Source organism: Zootoca vivipara, chromosome 12 (genome assembly GCF_965207765.1).
Source record: "Zootoca vivipara chromosome 12, rZooViv2.hap1.1, whole genome shotgun sequence".
NCBI lineage: Eukaryota > Metazoa > Chordata > Lepidosauria > Squamata > Lacertidae > Zootoca > Zootoca vivipara.
Genome location: NC_142595.1, coordinates 15,881,507 through 15,903,271, shown reverse-complemented (window position 1 = coordinate 15,903,271; position 21,765 = coordinate 15,881,507). Strand labels below are relative to the sequence as shown.

Below are 21,765 nucleotides of genomic sequence, written 5' to 3'. Positions count from 1 at the left end.
AAAATGTCTTGTCGCATTTCCCACAGACGCGTAAAATTATTCAATTTGTCCACCATCTTTCTTTTCCACCTTGCTCTTCTGTACTAGGCATAACAGAACTCTTGCTTCTTAATAACTTTCCTAAGCCTCCCATGCTCCAGATTTCTCTACACCCTGTTTTAGACACATTGGCTTTCCTCCCTTTGACCAAAGTGCAATAGATCCACTTAAAAAGAAGAAGAATAAAGAAACAGACTTTTTTTTTTTTGCAGTTAGGAAAGTGATGGAGAAATGGATTGAAAAGTGCGGAATGGATTGATGGTTAGCAGGAAGATGGATAAATACCCTACAAGCTGCCACATACACCCAGACAACATCATTACTGGCCCCAACAACATCCAACATACCATCTCAGGACTATTTAATTGCTCATCTTCTAACATTGTGTATGCCATCAAATGCCAACGGTGCCCTTCAGCTCTCTATATTGGACAAACAGGCCAAACGCTACGCCAAAGGATAAATGGACATAAATCTGACATCAGGAACCATAAGACAGAGAAACCAGTAGGAGAACACTTCAATCTCCCAGGACATTCTATACAAGATCTCAAAGCAGCTGTTTTATTACAGAGAAATTTCAGGAACAGACTGGAAAGAGAAGTTGCTGAATTGGAACTCATTACCAAGCTTAAAACCATGGAGCCACCTGGGATGAATAAAGACATCGGATTCTTATCTCATTATGCATGATCAAGCTTTCTTTAGCGCCTCAGCCCTTGCTCCCCCCCCCAGGATTAATTGCAGTCATCAGCAGTCGTTAACAGCCATCTACAGGTTTACCACTCCCATCAGCCCATCACCCATTCCCACCCACCCCCACCACCTTCTGTATATATATAAAGGTCTGACACTTCTGTTTCAAGTGTATCTGAAGAAGTGTGCATGCACACGAAAGCTCATACCAAAATAAAAACTTAGTTGGTCTTTAAGGTGCTACTGAAGGATTTTTTTTCTATTTTACCCTACAAGCAAATCAGGATGAATGCAGGAAGAATTGTATATAACTCATTGTTGTATATAACTTTCCTGCAAACGAATAAGAATGAATGTTCCATGAAGACCAGCTACAACCTAACCACCATGCACGTTTTGGAGGATCCCTCAAGTGGAAGAAGTGGATCAGGTCCACCTTTTCTGTCTAGTTGTAAGAGTCAATAGCTACACCTTCCCCTCTTCCTTCAACTCCCTCCTCGAAATTTACCATTTCTCTGAAGTATCCAGTTGAACCCTGCTAAGACCTTCCATGCTGAAGTGACCCGTGAGGAGAAATGAAGGCAGGAACGAATGTCTCAATGGCGCAACAAGTTTTGAGCCACAATTTCAACTCAGCTTCAGGCAGGAGAGTACCAGCAATTTGGGCTTTGCTTTAGGTGCCAAATTGTATTGGACTGGCACTGAACCCCTCAGTCATAACACAACCCGCACCCCAAATAAAGAAAAGTATGCGTATGCAGTTGCTCACACAATCATCATCTCTTGATCCCCTTTCTTCTCTCTCCCCTTTTCTTGCTTCCCACACTTGGATTGTATGTTCACATTTAGATTGTATGGTGTGTGTGTGTGTGTGTGTGTGTGTGTGTGTGTGTGTGTGTGTGAAGTACTTGTCTTTTGGGCATGGGGTGCATATCACCACTGCCATATTTTTGGAATCAGTGTGCACTATTTGACTAACTCAAGCAGTGACTCCTTCTCCTTGTCCTATTCTGGCTCCTGATCGGTCTTACTTTCATTCTTCAGCAGCCGCAAAGAAGAAAGAGGTGAAGAAGAAAGAGGACCCAAAGGCAGCGAAGAAAGAGGAGAAGAAAGAAGAGGCAAAAGAAGAGGCGAAAGGTGGGGCCAGGAAACCCGTTTTGGCATGTTCAGGCACATGCTGGCTAGCAGAGAGAGTCATGCTCCAGTCATAATTTTGGGGGAGTGGGAGAATGAAGAGCTGTGGGACCTCTATTTCCGCCCCCGCCCCCCACAGAACTACAGTTCTCAGCGTACTTTAACAGCTTGGGGAATTGTAGATCCGTGAGGGGAATCGGAGTCTCCTAACAACTTGCAAAGCCATTAACAAACTGCAGTTCCCAGAATTCTTTGGGGGAAGCCATGCTTGTTGAAAGCGGTATGATACTGCTTTAAGTGTATGGTGCAGGTGGGGCCGTTGCTGAAGTCCTTGTGTTTGATTCCCAGGAAATCATGTTGCATGGTGCCATGTAACTGTTGCCTTGAATGAAAAGGCCCGTGTATTTGGCACGAGTCGTTTTCATTAATTAGATTTCTAGTTGAACAGGAGGGCAATATTATTCCTGAATTTCCAGAATTGAAAGGCGGAGAGTTTGTGCACCCTGTAACCTACACAAAGATATTCTGCCCACCCTCCTGGTCAACATTAAACTTTCATCTTCTGGTGTGTTGCCGTCGAAAGCTCTGACTCCCAACTAATAAACTGCAGACCTCCGCCAGACTGTTTTAATTAAATAAATGGCACAGAGGTAAGATGATATGTTTTACTGGAAATGCTGGCCCAGTAAAAAAAGTGGTGCTTTGCTGATTTTGCAACCTTCCCTCCAGGCTCTGAGAAGGACATAACTGCCCTTTAAAAAAAAGAAGAAGCCAAAATTAGACAATTATGTATTTAAAGCAGGCAGTCACACAAGACCGATCTAGACCCCAGATCCTCAAGCCATAAATGCGGCTGCTACACAAAGGTTTGACCATCACATCCTTAACAAAACATACTGGTTCGTTTTATGCATCATGTGAGCTGAAATGAAAACACAGCTGCACAGATTTCTGATTATTCATAAGGGATATCCTGGAACAGAACAGGAACAAAAGTAAAATACAGTCGTACCTTGGATCCCGATTGCCCTGGAACTCGGACGTTTTGGCTCCCAAACATTACAAACCCAGAAGAGATTGTTCTGATTTGCAAACTTACTTTTGGAACCCGAACGTCCGACAGGGTTTCTGTGGCTTCTGATTGGCTGCCGGAGCTTCCTGCAGCCAATCAGAAGGCGCGATTTGGTTTTTGTATGTTTTGGAAGTCGAAAGGATTCTGTTCGACTTCCAAGGTATGACTGTACGAACTTCCAGACCTAGAGAATATTCACCTGACTTAGAAGCTTCAGGCAGTGGGGAAATATACTTGGAGTTGTGGAGAAAAACCACCATGGCTTGGGTCAAGGGTCTAACGTTATTTATATTTTTCCCCTTTTCTGTGCCCCTTAGCAGAGGCTCCGGCAGAACAGGCGCCATCAGGTGAGGCCCAAAGATTGCAGCCTGGAGAAAAAATGTCCTCAACATCTGCTGGTATTGCTTGTATATTGGGTATATGTGTCTCCATATGCTCTGTACCCAGAGACATACCACTCCTCGTATGTAGAAGTTCTTACAGCTACCGGTACCTGTCGAGATGTCCCACCTTCCGTCAATAAGTTGTCCCATGCCTACTCTTAGCTTCTGCAGGGCTTTGAATAAATCTCAGCTTCTTCTCTGAGGTGTATCCCTACTGTCAGGGAGACTCCCTACAGGGAGCCTCCCCCTCCCCCTCCTCATCCTGACCAGCACTTCGCCCAGAGACAGCATGAGCAGCGAGTCAGGAGGAGGGAATGAGGAATGGATCGGAATGGAGAGAGGGCTCAGTGAGGCGTCTGAGCCCTGGCAACGCTATGGGGAACAGAGCATGCAGGAGGGGCTCAGAGCCGCATCAGAGCCTTGGCACCGCTCTGGCTGAGGGTCAGCAGATATGGGGCTCAGCGAGACGTCAGAGCCCAGGCGCCGTCCCAGCCAGCAAGAGGGGAGACCTCTCCTTCCGGCGCCCGAATTGAGGCGTGCGCCTACACGTAGGGCGAAGGGGCGGCGTTTTGGGGTGCCCAGGCTTTTATGCTGGCCGAAAAGCAGACGGAAGCCATTGCCAGGTTCTTAATCTGACTAGGCGGTTATGTTTTCTGTTATCTTTGCACTGTAAATAGTATGCACAATAAAACTCTTAAAGACAGTGCGGACTGGAGCGCCTTTACTCGAGAGTAGCCGCAACAACCCCCTGACACCTACCCTTCAGTGATATCCCACCCCAATACCTATGGCCTGCTGCTGCTGCTACTACTGCCTTTTGATACCTCCTCCAGCAGTGAAACAGCGTTTCTGTGTGCTCTGGCTTCCATCACAGTGTCCCATTGCGCCAGAAGCGGTTTAGTCCTGCTGGCCACATGACCCGGAAAGCTATCTGTGGACAAACAGCGGCTCCCTCAGCCTGAAAGCGAGATGAGCGCCGCAACCCCAGAGTCGCTTTTGACTGGACTTAACCATCCAGGGGTCCTTTACCTTTACCTTTACCAGCAGTGAAAATATAGCCACATACTTGAACCATCCCTTATGTCAGTGAGGGATGCAGGAGAATAATTCCTCATTGGCCTCTTAATCCCATGCGACTTGTCCTGTTCATGAGTGGGCCCCATGGACTGTGACCTGCTGCCTTATACTGAGTCAGGCCTAGCTCACTCCAGTCCTACCTGGAGATGCCAGGAATTGAATGTAGATGCTGTGGCGCTGAGTTGAGGCCCTTCCTCTTCATACCCCCAGGGCAGCCATGCCCACATATCCTGCCCTGAAGAACCCCGCTACTCCCAAATCACCCTGTTTCAGCTTCCAGCTCACCTGCAAGGCGTGGCCCATTCTTCACTTTCCCTTCCCTCTTTTTCAGATGAAGGTAAAGGGGAGCCCTCTGCTCAGTCCGATGCACTCTTCCTCAAGAAGCCAGAAAGCGCCTTAGTAGAAAGTGGTAAGTGGCAGAGCAGAATTGCACCGGGGGGCGGCCCAAGCATTAGGCACAGTGAGGATGCTGCCTCGAGGGGGTATATGTGAGATTCCCAGGCAGTCTGTCATCCAGATACCCCTGTTTCTCATATTTTAAGACATACCCATAAAATAAGCCATAGCAGGATTTTTGAGCATTCAAGGAATATAAGCCATAGCCCGAAAATAAGACATAGTGATAGGCGCAGCAGCAATGCCGGCCGCGGCAGGAGGAGGAGGAAAAAAATAAGATATCCCTTAAAATAAGCCATAGTGTGTTTTTTTGAGGAAAAAATAAATATAAGACGTGTCTTATAATATGAGAAACACGGTACAGATTAGACCAGGCATCCCCAAACCTTGGCCCTCCAGATGTTTTGGACGACAATTCCCATCATCCCTGACCACTGGTCCTGTTAGCTAGGGATCATGGGAGTTGTAGGCCAAAACATCTGGAGGGCCACAGTTTGGGGATGCTTGGATTACACTCTGACTGGCTCACCTTCAGTAATGTGACTGAAGCTAGTGCCAAACTTCAAACCATGACACTACTCTGGAGGCAAACCAGATAGGCAAGTCAATAAACAGACATGGGTGGCCCCATCACTTTCAGTTTGGTCCTAATCATGTGATGTACAAGGGCCCCTCCAGAGTGGTGGTTTTTGTCGCAGGAGTATTCTGTAATGTGTTCTTTAGTGCGGTGCGTTAGCAGCAGATTTAACCTGCTTTGGTTTGTTCTGCGATTGGCATCCGTGGGCGTTATGGCGCAACAAAAGCAGGACAAAAACCGAACCAGAATGGTCCTGGGATTCCAGCAGGATAGGTATTGATTGGAAATGAAGCGGTGTGGCCACCCCATGTCTTCCGAAGGCACAAACAGTATTGAAATTGGAATCCTCTCTCTCTCTCTCTCTCTCTCTCTCTCTCTCTCTCTCTCTCTCTCTCTCTCTGTGTGTGTGTGTGTGTGTGTGTGTGTGAAACCACTCTCATAGCATCATGAGCACAAATCGCCATGAATGCACAGTAAAAATGCTGTCCTCGATCAAAGAAACAAAGTGGGGTTCTTTTGGAGCCAGTGGTTGACAGCTACACTGGACTAATGAATTTGGAGGGAAATGGCATTCAGGAAAACTGCTTTAGACCACCGGTCCACCCAGCTCACTACTGTCAACACAGCAGTTTCGTCTGCAAAAGCCCCATGGAGGTTTTTGACTTTAGATGAGAGGCGATTCCTTCTTAAGTGGAGGAAGTCGTGACTTCCATGTGCCCTGTCTTGTCTTTCAGGGAAGGATATTGATATCATAGTGCAGGTGAACGGGGCTCTGCTGCCTTCCAAGCCCACCGTCAAATGGTTCAAGGGGAAATGGCTGGAGCTGGGTATCAAGAGCGGACTGAGGTTCCAGTTCAAGGACAGCTTCGACAAGGAGAAAAACGTGAGTCCCAGGAGAAGGAAAAGTGAAGGATTTGGCCAGGGGCGAATCAGCTCTCCTACGACTTGTTGCCTTCTTAAACTCATACCAGACTGGTGTTGCAATTATTTATTCATTTGCAAACCACCTTTTACATGATTATGCTTTCTTGCAAAGGATCCTGGGAATTGTAGTTTGCAAAGGCGACCGAGAATTCTCTGTTAATTGAGATTGAGGCATGCCAGGCTTTGTCCGGACCGTGCCTATATTTGATCCTTAAAAGGCTATGGTGGAAATGGTCACCACTAACAAACCTTAATCCTCTTGCTTATTCTTTGCTTGCTCCTGAAGGTTTACACCTACGAGCTAAAAATTGGCAAAGTGGTAATCGGAGACCGAGGGGACTATCGCTTTGAGGTGGCAGCCAAGGACAAGTTTGACAGTTGCACCTTCAACATCGACGTGGAAGGTACCACCAGCAGCCCTAACTCAGTAAACGCTAAAGGAGTCATCCTAGAGCAAGCGGGGTTAGGATCCAGTGGATCCCCCAGCACAACTGAGCCACACCATAATCAGCTAAGCTGCAGGTACATAGGGACCCAGCCGGCTGAACTGAGCCCGGCGGATCTTAAACTGGCATACGTCTTGAAAAGGGGTGTGACCTGGGAACCTGGCATAAGTTAAGCTGGAAAACATGATTTTGAAGTTACAGGTAGGTAGCTGTGTTGGTCTGACGTAGTCGAAACAAAATAAAAAAATTCCTTCCCGTAGCACCTTAGAGACCAACTAAGTTTGTCATTGGTATGAGCTTTCGTGTACATGCACACTTCTTCTGCATACACAGGAAAGCTCATACCAATGACAAACTTAGTTGGTCTCTAAGGTACTACTGGAAGGAATTTTTTTATTTTGTTTCGACTAACTTGAAGGTTTGTTTTCCCTCTGACAGGCTGAGCCTGGTTCAGCCAGCAGTAACCCCATTCCTTCTTCCTGCCAGCTTCTCGTATAGAAGAGTGCTCCTTAAATAGCCTTATCCTTTGGAGGCAACATCCTTCCTTGTGGTCTTGTGAGTGTGAACCCATCACATGTGAAATCTGAACCACAAGAACACATTGAGCGGCATTCTTGCTGCCTGCTTTCCACCTCTGGAACTCCCTTCCCCTGGATATTTATTTCCTTATTTGTCTCTTTGGATTCCTAGTCTATTCCCCCTGTCCCAAGGGCTCATGGCAGCTGGCAGGTAGTAGTGGCATCCTTGTTCCCAATATGCTTGTAGTCTGAGAAATCTACCCAAGGCCCAAGACTGGTCCTGAAAGACTTACATTGGCTCCCAGTACGTTTCTGAGCACAATTCAAAGTGTTGGTGCTGACCTTTAAAGCCCTAAACGGCCTCAGCCCAGTATACCTGAAGGAGTGTCTCCACCCCCATCATTCAGCCCCGACACTGAGGTCCAGCTCTGAGGGCCTTCTGGCGGTTCCCTCGCTGCGAGAAGTGAGGTTACAGGGAACCAGGCAGAGGGGCCTTGTTGGTAGTGGTGCCCGTCCTGTGGAACGCCCTCCCATCAGATGTCAAGGAGATAAAACAACTACTTGACTTTTAGAAGACATCTGAAGGCAGCCCTGTTTAGGGAAGTTTTTAATGTTTGATGTTTTATCGTGTTTTTAATATTCTGTTGGGAGCCGCCCAGAGTGGCTGGAGAAACCCAGCCAGATGGGTGCGGTATAAACAAACAAACAATCATCATCATCATCATCATCATCATCATCTTTCCAAAATATGATCCCTGCCTTTTTAAAATGGGCAGAACTCTGCAGTGGCATAAGTTTATTGTAATTCCCTAATCACCTTTACGGTTTTTACTGTACCTCACCTGAGTACTGTACCTACTCTGAGTAACAAGAGTAGAATAATTTGTGCAAAACAGTAAAAATGGCAGAATGAATCATGACAGCCCAGAGTTTCCGTGGCACCTTCAAAGATCCATGGAGGGAAAGCCTTCGTTCACTGCACCAGCTGAATAAAGACTCTCTGGATCCCACACAGCACAATAATACTGAGGCACCCTGGGGAAGGAGGTGTTTGTGGGTGGCTGAGCTCCCTTTCTGCATGGGGTTTTTTATTTTTTATTTTTTATTATTATTATTATTATTTTTAAGGGATTAATCCGGCCTTAACCAAGCTGGCGCCCTCCAGGTATTTTGGTCTACAACTCCCATCAGCCCCAGTCAGTCCGGCTATGCTGGACTCATGGGAGTTGCGGTCTAAAATGGACTGGTGGGAATTGTAGTCCAAAACACATGGAGGGCGCCTGCTTGCCCTTTCATTGGAACAGCAAAGTAGGTTCAAGATACCAGTTTTAGACATCTGTTTTCTCCTCTTCCAGCACCAAGGACAGACGACAGCGGCGCCGTGCTGCAGGCTTTCAAAAGGACGTAAGTGTCGCTGGTTAGAGCACAGACCCGTAGGCTGTGCCTTGATGTGCACAGCTCCCTTACTCACTGCAAACATCCGCTGCTCGGGAGGCTGAGCCAGTTCAATGGGTGCTGATCTGGGGTTATATCTTCCCCCCCTTCTTCTCCTTGCAGAGGGGAAGGCGGCAAAGACGATACTGCTGGAGAGCTGGACTTCAGCGGGTTGCTGAAGAAGAGGTAGGTGAAGAATGGAGAATAAGAACATGAAACGAGCCCTCCTAAAGGTAAAGGTAAAGGGACCCCTGACTATTAGGTCCAGTCGTGACTGACTCTGGGCTTGTGCGCTCATCTCGCGTTATTGGCCGAGGGAGCCGGCGTACAGCTTCCAGGTCATGTGGCTAGCATGACAAAGCCGCTTCTGGCGAACCAGAGCAGCACACGGAAATGCCGTTTACCTTCCCGCTGTAGCGGTACCTATTTATCTACTTGCACTTTGACGTGCTTTCGAACTGCTAGGTTGGCAGGAGCTGGGACCGAGCAACGGGAGCTCACCCCGTCGCAGGGATTCGAACCGCCGACCTTCTGATCGGCAAGCTCTAGGCTCTGTGGTTTAACCCACAGTCCCACCTGCCACGAACCCTCCTAGATCAGACCAAAGGCCCAGTATCCATGTCCATTAGAAACCCGCAAGCAGGACCTCAGCAAGAGCAACTCTCTCGATTAGTGCACCCCAGCAAGTCAGAGCATAGCTGGTCGCTGTCGATAGCCTCATCTGCATGAATCGGTCTAATCTTTTGAAGCCATCCCAGTTGGTGGCCGTCAGAGGATGGAGGTGGGGAAACAGCAGCCCTACCCCCCCAGCTTAATGCATAACACAGGAGACACAAGGGAAACGGTTGGGGAAGGGTTGAAAATAATTTACAAGGTATGCTTGGGCAAATGAAACGTTGCTCCTCAGCGGCTTCCATTTCAGAGCACAAGCAATTAATTGCATTTTGTGTTAGCCAATTGTAGAAAAACTGTTGGCGGTTCGAATCCCCGCAACGGGTTGAGCTCCCGTTGCTCTGTCCCAGCTCCTGCCAACCTAGCAGTTCGAAAGCACACCAGGGCAAGTAGATAAATAGGTACCACTGCGACGGGAAGGTAAACGGCATTTCCGTGTGCTCTAGTTTCCGTCACGGTGTTCCGTTGCACCAGAAGCGGTTTAGTCCTGCTGGCCACATGACCCGGAAAGCTGTCTGTGGACAAAGCAAAGCATCTCGTAAAGACGGGCAGGAGTCCAGATGCAAAGGGACAGGAGATTAGTTTTTTGTAATAGGTGGCTGGCGTTGGAGACGGGCAGGTTGGAAGCCAATCAGAGGCTGAGGACAGCAACTTTGAATGTTAGGGAAAGTCTCCCACTTACTCTGCCCTCCCCCCAATTCCATGCTTTGTCCAGCCTCCCCCCCCCAAAAAAAGTTCCATGTGGAAGAGATGTCCATACCTACCAGGGTAATAATTTCAGGCCTAAATTGTGCTTCTTCCACGATTTCGCCCTGTTCCTTGCTGTTTCTTGGAAGTTCTTAACAACGTGCACTTTGTGATAGCTCGGAGAGGCTGGGTTGGACTCGGAGTTAATATCCCTGTGAGAGAGGCACGGGTATGAGATTGAGGAGTGTGTGGCTGTGAATGCAGTGTAGTCCCTTATCCACGTCACCCATTGTGTGCGGGGAAGTGGGGTGCAGGGGTTGAACGGCGGTCCTACGGGAAGCTTCAGCTCGAAAGGTCCTGCCTCCTTCTCTGTGCAGAGAGGGCCAGCAACAGCTGGAAGAGGAGAAGAAGAAGAAGAAGAAGGACGACGATGATGATTTGGGGATCCCGCCGGAGATCTGGGAGCTGCTTAAAGGCGTGACCAAGAAGAGCGAGTACGAGCGCATCGCCTTTGAGTATGGCATCACCGACCTCCGTGGCATGCTGAAGAGGCTCAAGAAAGCCAAGGTGGAAGTCAAGAAGAGCGAAGGTCAGCCAGGATGCCTGGACTCTCTGCCTTTTGGCGGCCTGGGAGCCAGGTCTCCTGAGGTCACTGATTGGGAGCAGGGTGTCTTAGGAATGGGTGGGCGGGCCTGGACCCCGTATCAGACCTTCTGGGAAATTTTGGGAGGAGGTCACATCTACATTGACTATCTGCGGTGCTGTATGTGTGTGCGGTGGGGGGAGATGGCTCTAGGATTGAGGGGGTCCTTCAGCACAGTGCCTTCCAGTGCCCCCCTGCTGTGGACTCAGTGCTATTTTTCTAGAAAAAGAGGTGCTAAAACACCTCTCTTAGAATGGAAATGACGCCCACCTGAGAGGTGCGCCTTCCTTCCTTCCTTCCTTCCTTCCTTCCTTCCTTCCTTCCTTCCTTCCTTCCTTCCTTCCTTCCTTCCTTCCTTCCTTCCTTCCTTCCTTCCTTCCTCCCTCCCTCCCTCCCTCCCTCCCTCCCTCCCTCCCTTCCCTTCCCTTCCCTTCCCTTCCCTTCCCTTCCCTTCCCTTCCCTTCCCTTCCTTCCTTCCTTCCTTCCTTCCTTCCTTCCTTCCTTCCTCCCTCCCTCCCTCCCTCCCTCCCTCCCTCCCTCCCTCCCTCCCTCCCTCCCTCCCTTCCCTTCCCTTCCCTTCCCTTCCCTTCCCTTCCCTTCCCTTCCTTCCTTCCTTCCTTCCTTCCTTCCTTCCTTCCTTCCTTCCTTCCTTCCTTCCCCTTCCCCTTCCCCTTCCCCTTCCCCTTCCCCTTCCCCTTCCCCTTCCCCTTCCCCTCCCTTCCTCCCTTCCTCCCTTCCTCCCTTCCTTCCCTTCGTCCCTTCCCTTCCCTTCCCTTTCCTTCCTTCCTTCCTTCCTTCCTTCCTTCCTTCCTTCCTCCCTTCCCTTCCCTTCCCTTCCCTTCCCTTCCCTTTCCTTCCTTCCTTCCTTCCTTCCTTCCTTCCTTCCTTCCTTCCTTCCTTCCTTCCTTCCTTCCTTCCTTCCTTCCTCCCTTCCCTTCCCTTCCCTTCCCTTCCCTTCCCTTCCCTTCCTTCCTTCCTTCCTTCCTTCCTTCCTTCCTTCCTTCCTTCCTTCCTTCCTTCCTTCCTTCCTCCCTTCCCCTTCCCCTTCCCCTTCCCCTTCCCCTTCCCCTTCCCCTTCCCCTTCCCCTTCCCCTTCCCCTTCCCCTTCCTTCCTTCCTTCCTTCCTTCCTTCCTTCCTTCCTTCCTTCCTTCCTCCCTTCCTCCCTTCCTTCCCTTCCTTCCCTTCCTTCCTTCCTTCCTTCCTTTTTATACGTGCATTCTGTTTATACCTGGCCTTTCCTCCAAAGAGCTCAAGGCAACATGCACAATTCTTCCCCTCACCCCTGCGTCCTCCCTCCATTTTGTCCCCTCAACAGCCCTGTGAGGTAGTTTAGGCTGAGAGACAGCGACTGGCCTACAGAGTCGTCCAGTGAGCTTCCTGGCTGAGAGGGGATTTGAACCCAACTCCCTTTTCAGGTTCCGTTCCCTTCCTGCGGTTTCCATCCATTTCCCCTTTTCTCGCCGTGTTTCTACCCCGCCTTTCTCCTAAGGAGATCAAGGTGGCGTTCTGTGCTGAAGTGAGGCAAGCAATATACCAGCTGGCTGCTGTGATCCATGCACCTTAGTGACAGGAGCGCAGAAATTCCCCCTGAGGTGGAAGTGGAGATCTGTAGCTCTCAAGATAGGAAGAAGCTGTACTTGGAGCAGAAGACCGCAGCAAGGAAGTAGGAAGCAGGCTGGGGCCCCAAAGGCGTTTTCAGTACAGTGGTACCTCTACTTATGAATTTAATGCGTTCTGAACACACATTTGTAAGTCGAAAAATCCCATAGGAATGCATTGGGAGAAAAAATTCGTAAGTCAAAGCAACCCTATCTAAAAATTCGTAAGTAGAAAAAATCCTATCTAAACCGCATCCAAGATGGCGGACGGAGCTCCATTTGGAAGTAGAAAAATTCGTAAGTAGAATTATTTGTAAGTAGAGGTACCACTGTAGTCCTCTCCCCATCTCTTTTGCAGCCTTTGTCAAAAAACTGGATCCAGCCTATCAAGTTGACAAAGGGCACAAGATCAAGATGTATGTGGAGCTGAGCGACCCAGACCTTGTTATCAAATGGATGAAGAACGGCCAAGTGATCAAGCCCAGTGGAAAGTGAGTCTGAATGTGGATGGATAGCCAAGGGTGCCTCCTCTGGCATTCTCTAAGAGCAGAGTTGGGTTCTGTTGGGTGGGTGGGAAAAATGGGGAAACAGCTGCTGAGACAGACAGATGGACGGACTCTGGATTAGTCTTTCTCAGTTGTGACGTGGCGCCTCTTCTTTGTGGGCAGATACATCTTTGAGAACGTGGGCAAGAAACGCATCCTGACCATCACTAAGACCACGCTGGCTGACGACGCAGCCTATGAATGTGTTTGTGGAGAGGAGAGGTGCTTCACAGAGGTCTTTGTTAAAGGTGAGGATGATGGAAGAAGGGAGAGAGAGTGTGTGTGTGCGTTTGTATAGGGAGGGACAGTATCTCTGTTGGGGGACATGTTGCACTACTTCTGGGTAGTTTGTTGACTGATGGTCCCCTCCCTGCCCCTGCGCTCGGCTCTCATCTGTGGCTCTGAGAATCCCAGGAATGGTTTTGACTGGCTGGCTAAACTCATTGGCAAGCTTAAAACCATGGAGCCACCTGGAATGAACAGAGACATAGGATTCTTATCTCATTGTACATGATCAAGCTTTCCTTAGCACCTCAGCCCTTGCTCCCCCCCCCGCAAGACCAATTGCAGTCATTAACAGTCGTTAACAGTCATCTACAGGTTTACCACTCCTATCAGCCCATCACCCATTCCCATCACCCCCTACCCACTGAATATACATAAGGGTCTGGTTTCTTCTGTTTCAGTGTATCTGAAGAAGTGTGCATGCACACGAAAGCTCATACCAAAATAAAAACTTAGTTGGTCTTTAAGGTGCTACTGAAGGAATTTTTTTATTTAGCTAAACCAGGTGAGGGTCAGCGGATGGATTATTCCAAACCCTCCATGAGAGTCTGTCTGCATGCAAAGACAGACTCCCACGGATTGAGCTGGTGAGACCAGGTTCAACAGTCAAAAAGGTGGTTTCTGCAGGAGCTTTGGAGGCGAATGAGGGGCAGATTGGGCTTGTCCAACCGGGAAGGAGAAGGAAAACACAGATCTTGAACCTCTGTTTGTGAGACAGGCTTTGGGAGTAAACCCTGAGGAACAATCCAAACCCACTGCCTTGTGGGATATCTTTGGGAGAATCAGGGGCGTAGCTAGCTGTTCCGGTGCCCGGTGCGGTAGGGGCACCATGGCAATCTGTGCACAGAGGCACCACGGCAAGCTGCCCACAGAGTCCGCCAGGCAGACGCAAGCCCCACGCTGCCGTTATGGGCAGCGCGGGGCCCCGAGCCACTGCGTCACTCCCAGGAGAGACGCGTGGCTCGGGCGCACTGCAGTTCAGGCCCCGTGGTAAGTGCCGCCCCCCCAAGTGTCACCCGCTCAAGGATGACACCCGGGGCAGGCCGCACTCCCCACACCCCCTTCCTATGCCCCAGGGGAGAATAAAAGGCTGAGGAATAAACCCTACACAAATCTGGAGTGGGGACCCTGAGACGGTTGGATGGTGCCTTGTACGCCTCCTTCCAGCCAAGCTGGTGCCAAGCATATTGCTCTGCTTTCCTTTGGACCACATCAGTGAGGCTTTTGTCTTCTGTGCAGCCCAGGACCTCCATACACACTGCCCAGGCTTGCGCCCCTGGGAGGTGACTTTGGGTGCTGTTAACTCAGCAGTTTGACTTTGCTCCCAGAGGCACGTTCCATTTTCTCTCGATCCAGACAGATATCGACAACTCCAGCACAACTTGTGCTGAGAGATGGACAGAGAACACGCAAACATCTGGCTTTCTGTACACTTCTCAGCAGCTTTTGAAACCACCAACCATACCACTGTTTGCAGCCACAGCAGGTGCTGTGAGTCTCCAGGTACATTCCACTGTCTCTCGAGATGGATGGATGCCAGCAACAATAATACGGTACTAACCACACACACACACCTACCTTAGAGGTTTTTTTTACAATGAAAGTGATGTACAAATTCCCCCAGAGAGGTCATTTGGTGCTGCAAATACAGAAAACAACAGTTGGCTGGGCAAACTTAGCAAAGTTAGTAAGATGCCAAGGTGGCTGGGGACAGGCAAAGGGGATGGGCTGGAGAGGTTTGTTTGGGACCGCCTGATGCTGGCCCTGGAGCTGTGCCCTTGCCATGCTGTCTGTCTGTCCCTAGAACCACCTGTCCTGATTGTGGGTGCCCTGGATGACCAGCAAGTGTTCGTTGGGGACAAGGTGGAGATGGAAGTGGAAGTGTCTGAGGAAGGAGCCCAGGTGATGTGGTAAGTTCCCTGCCCATCCTTCCCCTGCCCAGACCATTGGCATCATCCGAACAACCCCCTCCCGCTCCAGCCCTGGCTTCCGTAGAGCTGCCTCTTGAACCTTCTCACACGTGCGAAGCTTGCAGAAGGTCCTGGGTTCAATCCCTGAGATCTCCTGTTAAAATGATCAGGCAAGGTGAAAGGCCCTGGCAAGTTGCTGTTGGTCACAATAGATAATAATAATAATAATAATAATAATAATAATAATAATAATAATAATAATAATATATTATTTGTACCCCTACCCCACCCATCTGGCTGAGTCTCCCCATGATGATGATGATGATGATAATTGTTTGTTTAAACCCCACCCATCTGGCTGGGTTTCTCCCACCACTCCGGGCGGCTCCCAAGAGAATATTAAAAACACGATAAAACATCAAACATTAAAAACTTCCCTAAACAGGGCTGCCTTCAGCATAGCTGCCAAGTTTTCCCTTTTCTCGCGAGGAAGCCTATTCAGCATAAGGGAAAATCCCTTAAAATAAGGGATAACTTGGCAGCTATGCTTCAGGTGTCTTTTAAATATAGGATAGCTGCTTATTTCCTCGACATCTGGTGGAAGGGCGTTCCACAGGGCGGGTGCCACTACCGAGAAGGCCCTCTGCCTGGTTCCCTGTAACCTCACTTCTCGCAATGAGGGAACCGCCAGAAGGCCCTCGGCGCTGGATCTCAGTGTCCGGGCTGAACGATGGGGGTGGAGACACTCCTTCAGGTCTAGATGTCTAGATCGTGGTGGTCCCATGTTTTGGGCTGCCCTTGGAAACATTTGAAACCTTCGCACTGCTTTCCCAAAGCCAGGAAAGCAATGTGTTGGGCTTTGGGAAGGAGGTGTGAGGGCTCTGATAGGGTTCTGGAGTCCTCCTGCCTTCTTCCCAAAGCCCAGTTAGTGTTTTCCCAGATTTAGGAAGGAGGCGGGAGGGCTCTAGGACCCTGTCGGAGCCTCGCACCTCCTTCTCAAAGCCCACTTATCCAGCTTTGAGAAGGCAGCAGGAGGGCTGGGTGGGTGTGTGTCAAATTTTGGCCTCACTCCCCACCCCCCACGCGATAAGTCAGTGTGCCGAACTGGACCGTGGGTTCTGTGTGAAGTACTCTCGTGGCCCACTCAGTGTGAAAAGTTGGAGCCCCCTGGACTAGATGTTTGCACCGATATCAGGAAGTATCATATGTTAGCCCCCAAATGGAAAACTAGCCAGGTCCCAAAGAAGAATGGCGACTTAAGTTGACAGAATATGTGCAGCTTGCAGACTTAACATGTAGAACAGGAAGAACATACGTTTAGAGAATATTGGGAAACGTTGATTGAATATATGGGAAATAATTGTGTACAACTGAAAAAACTCTGGCAACATTAAGATGAATTCAACAGTGTAAATAAGTTTTGATGGATGCAATAGTTTTGATGGATGCAATAAGTTTTGATGGATGCAATAGTAATGGAATGGAATAGTAATGGAATGGAAAACGAACGAGGTCCCAACTAAAGAAGAATAGCAACTGAAACTGACGAAATATGCGCAGCTTGTGGACCTAACATATAGAATAAGAGAACAAGAAGAATATACGTTTAAAGAAGATTGGAAAATGTTTATTGAATATATGGGGGGAAATGGTGTACACACTTGAAAACGTTAGCAACATTAAGATGAATTCAACAGTGTAAATAAGTTTTGATGGATGCAATAGTAATGGAATGGTATAGCTTCTGTAAAATATACAGGGATTTATTCTATGTAAAATGAACCATGGGAAGAGAAGAAGGGAAGTCACTGATAGCTTAAGGATATAAAAAATGAGTACTTTAAATTGTAAAGCAGTAAATTTAATAAAAATTATATACAAAAAAGAAGGAAGCATCATATGCTCCGATGGATTTATCGTTTGCACACAAAATATATTGAAGGTGCCTCTGGAGGAGCTTTTCTGTTGCAGGACATACTTCCTCCTTTCTAGGCTTTTCTAGCCACCCACACAAATGAATTCAGTGCAGATTTTTGCCCCACCCTGCATGCTTCAGGCAGACATTTCACCATCCCCCTTTGCCTTCCCTTAGTGTGTCTAGACAGCTAAATGTTTATTAGGGATGAAGGAGCAATTCAGTTCGGTTCACATTTTAATGTGAGGCCCGCCTCAGTTCCTGAAACAATGTGTGAATCAAAACGCAGCCTATCAATTCACCATTCTCTGACTTTTTGTGGTGCAGTTTTCCAACAAGAAAAAAAGAAAGTATGTATTAGGGGAAAGGCACATATCGATGATAACGGCATTAAACATGGGGATGAAGTGTGCATGCACACGAAAGCTCATACCGAAATAAAAACTTAGTTGGTCTTTAAGGTGCTACTGAAGGAATTTTTTTTATTAAACATGGGGAGGCTGCTTGCAATCTATATATCTATATCATCTATAATCTATCTGTCTATCTATCTACCGTATATTCCAGCGTATAAGATGACAGGGCGTATAAGACGACTCCCAACTTTTCCAGTTAAAATATGGAGTTTGGGATATACTCACCGTATAAGAAATACGACCCAGCGTACAAGACGACCCCCGACTTTTGAGAAGATTTTCCTGGGTTAAAAAGTAGTCTTATACGCAGGAATATACAGTATCTATCATCTATCTATCTACGGTATCTTAGGAGCAAGGTACACTAAAATTCTGGTGATTTTTCTTTTTTAAAAAATTGCCAACTGATGGTGAACTGTGGTGAACTGAATTTATGATGACTGGAATAATGAGAAAAGGAAAGAAACCAAACCTGACAGAATCCCTTTTTAAAACAAACAAACAAACAAACACTGTCTCCCCAGCTTTGTCCCCTCTCCATCTTAGTCTCCTCTTCTTTCTGCCTCCAGGTCGAAGGATGGTGTAGAGCTGACTCGTGAAGAGACGTTCAAGTACCGCTTCAAAAAGGATGGCAAAAAGCACATTCTCATCATCAACGAAGCCACCAAGGAGGATGCTGGGCGCTACCAGATCATGACCAACGGCGGCCAGTCAGCGGCAGACCTTGTGGTTGAAGGTTTGTGAGAAATGGTTGGACCGGCGGGTAGACAGTAAACGATGGAAGAGATTTGGATGGCTCCCCCGCCCCACAAGTGGGATGCTGTGGGATCAGTCCTCTTCATCTCTCTCTCTTTTGCCACCCAGACAAACAGCTGGAGGTTCTTCAGGGCATTGCTGACCTTACCGTCAAAGCCGCGGAGCAGGCCGTCTTCAAGTGCGAAGTGTCCGACGAGAAGGTTACCGGCAAATGGTACAAAAACGGAGTTGAGGTCCGACCCAGCAAACGCATCACGATCTCTCACAAGGGCAGGTGAGCCTGAAGGGAAGCCGGCGCTCTCTGAGGGCCAAGCGTGTTATATGGGGTAGTTGCGGACTCTGCGGCTCCATTGGTGGCCGCCATTTTGCTTTTTTAAGCAGGGGCGACTCTTCTGTGGTGTTGTGGGTAGAGCGTCGAATTTGGACTGTAAAATCCAGCTTCGAATCCTGTCACAGATCTCATGAGAAGGCCTTGCGCCAGCCACCACTTCTCTGTCTAATATGCCATGTTTCCCAAACTTGGGTCTCCCGCTGTTTTTGGACTACAATTCCCATCATCCCTGACCACTGGGTCCTGCTAGCTAGGGATGATGGGAGTTGTAGTCCAAAAACAGCGGGAGTTTGGGAAACACTGGTCTAATGCAGGCACCCCCAAACTGTGGCCCTCCAGATGCTTTGGCCTACAACTCCCATGATCCCTAGCTAACAGGACCAGTGGTCAGGGGAGATGGGAATTGTAGTCCAAAACATCTGGAGGGCCGAAGTTTGGGGATGCTTGGTCTAATGTATTGCACTGGAATATTATTTCATACAATTTATTTACCACTTGATTGTTACCAAGCAAACCTCGAAGTGGTTTACAAGAAGAATAAAAACAGTAACATTACCAGTAAAAACAGATACTGTACTTAAAAGATTTTTTTAAAAATAGTTTAAATCAACAATGAGCTAAAAAACAGATTAAAGCACATGTCAATATTCCACATACCCAGGTAGGCTTGTCTAAACAGAAATGTTTTTAGCAGGTGCTGAAAATGTTGTTAATGTTCTGATTTCCTGAGAGGAAGGGAATAATAATAATAATACCTTTATTGTCAATGTACAACCTGTGTACAATGAAATTAACCAAGCCTCCCCCCCCACCCACAAACACTCAATCTAATTGCACTCTGTGTGCTTGCCGCAGAACACACCAACCCTGAAAGTCAGTTGCCCTATATTATTTTCCGTTCAGCAGCCTAACAGCCCACGGATAGAAACTGTTTTTTAGCGTGTAAGTACGACTGATTGTTGTTGTTGTTGTTTAGTCGTTTAGTCGTGTCCGACTCTTCGTGACCCCATGGACCAGAGCACGCCAGGCACTCCTGTCTTGCACTGCCTCCTGCAGTTTGGTCAAACTCATGTTCGTAGCTTCGAGAACACTGTCCAACCATCTTGTCCTCTGTCGTCCCCTTCTCCTTGTGCCCTCCATCTTTCCCAACATCAGGGTCTTTTCCAAGGATTCTTCTCTTCTCATGAGGTGACCAAAGTATTGGAGCCTCAGCTTCACGATCTGTCCTTCCAGGGAGCACTCAGGGCTGATTTCCTTAAGAATGGATAGGTTTGATCTTCTTGCAGTCCATGGGACTCTCAAGAGTCTCCTCCAGCACCATAATTCAAAAGCATCAATTATACGACTGATTATACTTCTATATCTCCTGCCCGAGGGTAGAAGATTAAAGAGGTGCTGGCCGGGGTGTGAATCGTCCCTGAGAATTTTTCTCACTCTCCTAAGGCAATATCCCTTGCGATGTCATCTAGCGGGCTCAGGGGACAGCCCATGATATCACGCACTGTTGTATTCCTTTATTGGCTGCCACAACTGCCATTTATTTCCTATTGAATTACAACTTACATGACAATCATTTATCTATTCTCCTACCCTTGCCTTTTATTCAAATCCTGTTTGCGATTTCATTCGCCTATAGCTTTTTCTCAAACGTCCCGAAAAGAACCTCCACTCTTCGACAAAGTTCTCATCTTTTTGATCTCTTGGTGGTTTTTTTCTTGCTTTGCCATCTCCGCCTAGCCCATTAACTTTAAAATCCATTCTCCTTTCGTCGGGATTTCTTCCTCTTTCCGCTATGAACACAGGGCATTTCTCAGTGACCGCGATCGGAAGCCTCTTCCATCCTTCCACCTGCTTTGCCCCTAATAGTGCTCTCACCCCGCAGGTTCCACAAGCTGGTCATCGATGACGTGAGGCCAGAGGACGAGGGAGACTACACCTTCATCCCTGATGGATATGCTCTTTCTCTGTCCGCCAAGCTCAACTTCCTGGGTCAGTGTACGGAGGGACTTTGGGCAAAAGGCCTCGAGCTTCTGCCCCGTGGTGAAACACACCAGTTTCCACGCTTGTTGCAGAACCCATGTTTCTGGCTCAAAGACATGCTCAGGGACTTGAGCCCCTACGGATCTTCCGTAGCTGTGAGGAGGCGTTTGAGCAGAGGAGGAGGAATGGAGGAGACTGCCACCCCACCCTGACCCTTCCAGGGAGGAGGAAGAGGAAGACAGTGTAGATTTACAACAGGGGTTTGCGGGAGGTCGCAGCTCAGAGGGGAAAAGCTAGATAAATCCTAGGAGAGCTGACATTTTGTCACTAGAAAGCATTCCAGGCCCTCCATCTCCCAGATCCCGGCGAGCTTTAGAAGTAGGAGAGCAAAGAGCTCAAAGACAGAGGGCATGTTGCAGAACCCATAGAAGTGACGAATGAGTAAGTGAGAGAGATAGGAGGGTGGAGATTCACTCGGGACAATGCCATTATCCAAGAGGCTGGGCAGAGGCGGAGCTAGCTGCTCCGACACCCGGAGCAGCGCACAGGCTGTGCACTCGGGGGTGGGGCCATGGGGGCAGGGCGAGCGTCCGAGGGGGCGAGTCACCCATGGGGGCAGAGCAAGCTGCCCATGGGGGTGGAGTGAGTCACCCATGGCAGGCTGCTTCCTGGGGGGGGGGGGTAGGGAGTTGCGCTGTTTTGCCAGCAGGCTTCCTCCCTTCCCTCTTACTTTTGACAGCTTTGGGGAGGCTTCCCCCTCCCTAGGAAGCAGCCCGGGAGTGGGGGTCAGTGGCGTGCCGCCCACCCATGACTCCCAAGCCTCCCCAAAGCTGTCAAAACGAGGGGGAGGGGGCAAGGCTGTTGGGCAAGGCAGTGCAGCTCTGCCCCTTCCCCAGACTGCTTGGGGTAGGCTTGGGAGTTGCAGGTGGGCGGCATATCTGCCAAGTTCCGGCCTGAGAAATAAGGGACTGGACCGGAAGTAGCAGACCGGAAGTAGCGCTGTCGCCATTTTGGAACTGGGCGGAGCATGCTCAGAAGTGACTTTTGATGCTGCTTTGCCCAGTTCCAAAATGGCCGCTGCGCCAGAAGTCGCACTGCAGCCATTTTGGAACTGGGCAGAGCAGCATCAAAAGTCGCTTCTGAGCATGCTCCGCCCAGTTCCAAAATGGCCGCCGCACCAGAATAAACTGGGAAAAAACAAAAAAATCCGTTTTTTCAGCTAGGAACAGCTGGAAAAACAGGGATTTCCCGGGGAATACGGGAGACTTGGCAGCTATGCTCCCAAGCCTCCCCTGAGCTGTCAAAACGAGGGGGAGGGAGCAAGGCCGCT

At 48.8% G+C, this 21,765-nt stretch overlaps 1 protein-coding gene across 2 annotated transcripts in view; it reads left to right on the top strand.

The window, feature by feature from the left end:
* MYBPC2 (myosin binding protein C2) overlaps positions 1 to 21,765 on the top strand; it is a 71,180-nt gene that overhangs the window by 21,889 nt on the left and 27,526 nt on the right. The window contains exons 2-15 of one of the 2 annotated variants that reach the window (XM_088655023.1): positions 1,780 to 1,872; positions 3,262 to 3,288; positions 4,733 to 4,810; positions 6,109 to 6,257; positions 6,585 to 6,702; positions 8,618 to 8,666; positions 8,820 to 8,882; positions 10,433 to 10,644; positions 12,656 to 12,788; positions 12,966 to 13,090; positions 14,932 to 15,037; positions 17,938 to 18,104; positions 18,233 to 18,398; positions 20,338 to 20,444. In XM_088655023.1, coding sequence (XP_088511149.1) covers positions 1,780 to 1,872; positions 3,262 to 3,288; positions 4,733 to 4,810; positions 6,109 to 6,257; positions 6,585 to 6,702; positions 8,618 to 8,666; positions 8,820 to 8,882; positions 10,433 to 10,644; positions 12,656 to 12,788; positions 12,966 to 13,090; positions 14,932 to 15,037; positions 17,938 to 18,104; positions 18,233 to 18,398; positions 20,338 to 20,444 — 1,593 coding nt within the window. Of the gene's footprint in view, positions 1 to 1,779; positions 1,873 to 3,258; positions 3,289 to 4,732; positions 4,811 to 6,108; positions 6,258 to 6,584; positions 6,703 to 8,617; positions 8,667 to 8,819; positions 8,883 to 10,432; positions 10,645 to 12,655; positions 12,789 to 12,965; positions 13,091 to 14,931; positions 15,038 to 17,937; positions 18,105 to 18,232; positions 18,399 to 20,337; positions 20,445 to 21,765 lie in introns of both variants that reach the window. The other variant, XM_035134682.3, reaches the window with a different exon arrangement.